A 6,000-nucleotide genomic window follows, 5' to 3' on the forward strand; every position below is an offset into this window, starting at 1 on the left:
TTATTTTAATATATTTTAAAACTTTACTTTAAAAACCAATTATTATTACAATAACAATCATTTGTTGAAGAAAATTACATTTCATTGCTCCGCCAAACCTACATGTGCAGCAAGAGTGTTTTTTCTTCTTTTTTTTCTTATCTCCAGGTAAAAAACAATGCATGCCCACGCACTACCGTGGCTACGGAATGCCATTAATTACTGCTCTCCTGCCATCAATCTCCAAACAAAAAAGAAAGAATAGGGAAATGGATTGTTATAATTAAACGTTTGTTATGAAGAAAAAACTACAAACCTGCAAGGACTTGTGCGATGGTTATAGGTCAATGAAAATAGGGCCCATAATTAAGCCATTAATTAGTAATCATAATGTAGGCGAGTTAATTCTGTGGGATCTTATGAAAATGAACTTCTTCCATGATCATGTTACAGAAAGAAGATAATCAAACAAAAGGATTCGGATACGAGCAAAGATCATCTTCCAATTTTATTAGCATAGTTTATCATGTTGCGTTTTGTTTTGAAATAATAATATTTAATAAATATCAGCTTTTGAAACACGATATGTTCAAATTATGTTATTTATGGTCCAATTGTGTTAATAAATATCACGCTTCTGAAACACGACATGATCAAATTATGTTATTTATGGCTCAACCAGTCGACTGGTTCCGAAAATAACAAGAAAAATCTTAAAACTGTCAAAATCGAGGGTCCTCATTAAGATTTCTGACATCTAAATATTTGAATGTCTGTGTAGGGACACAATAACTAATATAGAGGAAATGACATCTATAAGCTCCTATAAACATTTGAGCGCGATCCAATAGTCATATCAAAAGTTATGATTTTTTTGAGTTGTTATTCTGGTCTGACGTGACCAAACCTCCTCTTGAGCCTAGACCTGTCACACTGGTCTATAAATACATTTGCTAGGTTATCTATGTAATCTGTTTGGGGGTAAATTCATATTTAGTTATGGCAGATTCACACTTGACTATTCAAAATCACTCACTACTATATGAACAATAACTTTTGAGATTTTAATTGGCATCTATTTTTGAGTTTACAAGTTAGATAAAGATAATTTTAACTAATAAAATATATTTGGAAGAAATACTTTCTAAAATTATAGTTTTTATGTAAAATTATCTATTGATTAATACAATTGGATCTAACCGGTCAACATGTTAAGGTAGGAGATTGGAGTTTAACATGTCACACTTGGTCAAAATATGTTATATCATCAAAAAAAAAAAAAAATTTAAATGATTTTATTTTATGGAATTTTTATTGTTATTATGCTAATTTAAAAAAAAAAATCATTTATTTTCTTCGAAACTCTTAACCAATTTGGGCGACACACGTGAACCAAGTTTAATGATCCATCTCACTCAACAGGCTTTTAGGACATACCCAAAAAAGGGCGTTGTTCTGCGAGGCCTGGTTACAGCGACGTTGCTGGAAATCATTACAAGTTCAGCTCTCGTTATCATCAGTTTATCTGTATGATTTGCATCTCTAAGTCCACTTATAAGTGTTTATTGTTCAAATTCTTCGACAAGGTGGAATAATATTTTTTTTATTATAGAGTATTATCATGTAAGTTTATATATTGATCAAAATTAATTTTTTTAATAACTTTGACAGCACATCTTTTATACTGACTTGATGAATTCAGAAAAAAAATATTAATCTTTTTTAAAAATACCATTCACGAGATTTGAATCGAGAAATCAAATAAAGAAAACGTGCCTCTTTAAGAACCACACCAAACTCTTAACATTACAGATTGTCGAAGATTATTCTGCATTCAAGTTGATTCGAGGGCAGCTATCACGGCGAGACAGCACAGCATGGGCCACCACAAAACAGGCGGCGCACCTACATAGCATCTACAGTCGGTGGACTATAGACAAAACTTCAGCGTAAAATATACAACTGCCAGTGCCAGTCCAGTGGCGATGCTATGATTAAGGACCAGCACATATGAAGGAAGGCAGGGTCCGCTAATCATAATCCTCCCCTGTTGCTTCTTTAGTAAGAAGGACTGTCATTATGCTCATATGCTGTGCATTATTCTTGCCTGGAGAAGTTAAGTGTTAGCTAGCTTGGCTCAATGGGGTAAGAAGGGACAAAAATTAATTTTAAAAAAAACTTTGTACCACAATATTTAACACTAATTGAAAATTAAGAGTTAATAAAAAAATAAAAAATTTTCATTATGAAGTTGCTTTTTTGTGATTGGATACGGGTTTATTTGAATCTAATTATAAAAGAATGTACTATGAGACATAGAAATTAATTAAGAAAACACATCAAGTATTAAGAAATAGATAATATTGATTGCTAAAATCAACAAACTAATCATACAAGTGATTGAGTATAATTTTTCCAACATTTTTATACAAAGGTTCCTCTCCAGCTTCAATTTAAACCCCATAGCATGATGTGTAATGAACCCAAAAAAAAACATAATGTAATCATAATTTATTTTATTAAAAATTAAAATAACACTAAAAAACATGGATAAATCACTGAAAATCACACGGGTATATAATATTCATTATGGACAGTGATTTATTTTTTCACTTTAGTTATTAAAATTAACCAAATTAATGTTCAATTTAAGTCAATTTACTAAGAAATGATAGAATTGAAGATTAGAGAACCAAAGTAGAAAAAGTAAAGTAAAAGAAAGCAGTTTTAAAAATTTGTGTGAAAAATTCACCTTCACCGTCCTTTTTTTTAGGTCCCTCAATATTTCAAGAATTCAAATTTGATGTAAATTTTTTTCTTTATTTTTAATTTTTGAGTTGAGAGATAAGAGAGAAAAATCACTGAATTTTAATAATAAAAAAAAAAGTTTTGGTTGATAATGATTCCAGCCATTAAGAATGTCGTTCTTGATACTTATAAATTTCTTTAAATAAATAAAAAAATTTAATTTTCACGTTGTTTCACCTTATAATTGCATGAAAAGATATATTTGATTTTAGAAAGTTTCTAGATTACGAATTGATTCATTATTTTTGGACTGATTTGTAATTATTTAAAAGTATAAAGAGATTTAAGTAGATCTCTGGATTGTTTTCCAGGTTGTTTTTCGGTAAAAAAAAAATGCATTTTTGGATTGAAAAAAACCCTACCCTTTTTTTCAACAAACCTTAGATTGCCGAATACTAGAGATGCAAGCAATGTATCGTCTGTGTTACTTGACAAAAAAATTTGGCTGGGTGGACGAAAGAAATTAAAATGGGGAGGCCATAAACTAGAGAAATCAAAGCCAGGAGAATAAAGAATATTTGCCGAGCTAATTTTGTAAAATTGATCCACTTACTAAAAAAATCATTTATTTAAACATCCGAAACTTTGATATTAATCCTACCATTCTCAGATTTGAAATGACAGATTATTAATCAGCGAGGATCTAAAATAAAAGGATATTATGTCACATTCGAGTCATCCCAGCCCTCTCCCCTTCTAAAACCAGTGATTGACAAATCCATCACCGTTTTAAGGACAAAATAAAATCATTCCAACAAACAAACATATTGATGATCAAGATTTTTTTAATCATATATTAAAGGTCCACTCTACCATCCTGTCTTTCACCCCTCCCTCTAAGAGGGCACCCCCCCCTACGCTAATAAAAGCCCAAAATCATCATTAACACTAACACAAAACCAAGGCACTAAACAACAACCCAAAAAAAAACCACCAAGCTGGCCATCAACGTGTCACCCAGATCTCATATCCAAAATTCCAAATCACATGCATGTTGGTCCCACACATCAAACTCCGTAATCAGACGCCTCAGATCTGTTTGGTACCCAATTGGGCCCACTGATCCCTCTCAAAATTCCGAACCTTCCTAGCGCTCTCTATTTATCACCCTCCCTTCCATTCTCAACTTCCTCACTGGTCAGTACTCCAAGCCTCTACACACAAAATAGCCCGGGGAGAGAGAGACTCGGAACTAGACAAAAATGGTGCGTAGAAACGCTGTGATCTTTCTTTCTTTGATCTGCATTGTTATTGCTGGTGTTAGTGGTCAAGCACCAGCAACATCACCAACAGCAACACCAGCACCACCTACGGCAACAACACCAACTACGTCTCCTCCACCAGCAACCTCCACTCCCCCACCAGTGTCAGCCCCACCTCCAGTCACCCAATCCCCACCTCCAGCTACACCTCCTCCGGTCTCAGCCCCACCACCAGCCTCCCCTCCTCCAGCCACACCACCCCCAGCAACACCTCCTCCCGCCACACCTCCACCAGCAACACCTCCTCCCGCCACACCGCCACCTGCTACTCCACCACCAGCAACCCCTCCTCCAGCTGTTCCTCCACCAGCTCCCTTGGCTTCTCCGCCAGCTCTTGTTCCAGCTCCAGCTCCCAGCAAGTCTAAGCTGAAGGCTCCAGCTCCATCTCCCCTGGCATCGAGTCCTCCAGCTCCACCAACCGGTGCTCCTGCTCCAAGTTTGGGTGCCTCTTCTCCTGGACCCGTAGGAACCGATTTGGTAAGTCCTTTGATCCCCTTTTATGTTCTCATTTTTTTTTGAAATACTCATCTGTAAATTTGTTTTACCGTTTGGATTTAACAAATATGAATACTCATTTATTAAAAAGAAAAAAAAGAAGAAAACAGACCAGTCATATTAATTTATCTATGATTTTAATATCAGATCTACCTCGCTCATCTCTTGCATTTAAATGAATATCGCGTTGTTATTTTTTTTCAAAACCTGGTTGGTGTCATTGTAGTACGGAGTAGTTAATTTAGTTAGGAACCGGCGTAATGTAGAGAAAATATAGTATTGTTTGCTGTTGTAAGCTGGAGTATCGTTTGTGTTTTGTGGTGTCCCAAAGCGGCCTCAAGGCCCTCAACGGTCTCTGGCTGTGGTTCTATACGTCTGTTTACTAGGGCTGTTATCCGGTGTGGATATAACTACATTAAGCTTAAGAGTTGTGAACCAATCAGTAGTTTACGGGCCTGATTTAAAAGTCAGTGTTTGACCTGATTTGATCGGCCTTGCTGTAACAACGTGGAGGAATCAACGCTATTTAATCAAAGGTAAATCTTCTCCCTTTTTAGGGAAAACTTAAAAGAGCAAGTGTCGTTGCAATAACTCAGTCGGGTGGTTTCACGTGATTGCTGACAAAATGAAATAAAAACCATAATTTAAGCCAAGGAAACGAGGAGTTTTTTGAAGGGTCTCTGTGTGGACGAGGAGCACGAGACACAGAATCCCAAGGACTGCCTGCACTGTCCTTGGAGGGAGGACCACCCCTCCTCTGCTCTATTGCAGGGTTATACGTCCTAAAACATAAATTAAATTGATCTTAGTGCCTTCATTTAAGGGGGTTGGAAATTCTAGTCTCGTAAAATCTCTGGGCTCGAGATAACTGCCCCAAGGCCTGATCTGGGTTACATTTAATGGGCCTCAAATGATTTATATTTGGGCCTTGAAGTTTAGTGGGTCCAAGTTAACTGCTAAATTAGGTTTGAATATGCGAGTGTTGGTTCCCACGCTTTCTTAATTGCATTGCTAGAGGTACCTTTCAAGCCTATAAATGTTGCGTTCTGATGTTTTAATTTGACATGTGATTTGTTGCAGAGTGGAGCGGAGAAGATGTGGTCATTGCAGAAGATGGTCGTGAGCTTGGCCCTCGGATCAACTTTCTGGTTGCTGCTCTAGACAAGTCATCTCTTTGTCTCAGTTCTTCGTCTTCCTCCTATTATTATTATTATTATTATTTCCAGCGGTCGTCTACATATATTATTTTGCTGCCATTTTAGCCCCTGCACGGTGATGAGTTTAATCGCCTGTGCTGAGCTACATGTTATACATTCGGTTGGATTCTTTGGGTAGATTTTTTGAGGGAAGCTTTTGCATCGGAGGGGAGTTATTTTGTATCTGGGATCGTTGGTAGTCACCTCCTTCACTCATTTAAATTTCCCTGATTAGTATTCGCCTATTCATTTATTTTTCA

General features: G+C 36.2%; 1 protein-coding gene across 2 annotated transcripts; it reads left to right on the forward strand.

Moving 5' to 3' along the window:
- Window positions 1-3,898: 3,898 nt before the first annotated feature.
- LOC112327206 (classical arabinogalactan protein 9) lies at window positions 3,899-6,000 on the forward strand. Of its 2 annotated transcripts, XM_052445503.1 has the most exons (3): window positions 3,899-4,260; window positions 4,291-4,526; window positions 5,625-6,000. In XM_052445503.1, the coding sequence occupies exons 1-3, from the start codon at window positions 3,990-3,992 to the stop codon at window positions 5,703-5,705; spliced, it is 588 nt and encodes a 195-aa protein (XP_052301463.1). In that variant the 5' UTR covers window positions 3,899-3,989; the 3' UTR covers window positions 5,706-6,000. The 2 variants fall into 2 exon arrangements, with proteins under 2 accessions (XP_052301463.1, XP_024454909.2); XM_024599141.2 differs by having other exon boundaries at window positions 3,900-4,526.

This window comes from Populus trichocarpa, chromosome 1 (assembly GCF_000002775.5).
Source record: "Populus trichocarpa isolate Nisqually-1 chromosome 1, P.trichocarpa_v4.1, whole genome shotgun sequence".
Lineage (NCBI taxonomy): Eukaryota > Viridiplantae > Streptophyta > Magnoliopsida > Malpighiales > Salicaceae > Populus > Populus trichocarpa.

Excerpts from the sequence above, each read along its gene's own strand:
- LOC112327206 (XM_024599141.2), top strand. The coding sequence starts at position 3,990 with ATGGTGCGTAGAAACGCTGTGATCTTTCTTTCTTTGATCTGCATTGTT. Across the intron at positions 4,527-5,624 it reads GACCCGTAGGAACCGATTTG|AGTGGAGCGGAGAAGATGTG; the intron begins GTAAGTCCTTTG and ends GATTTGTTGCAG.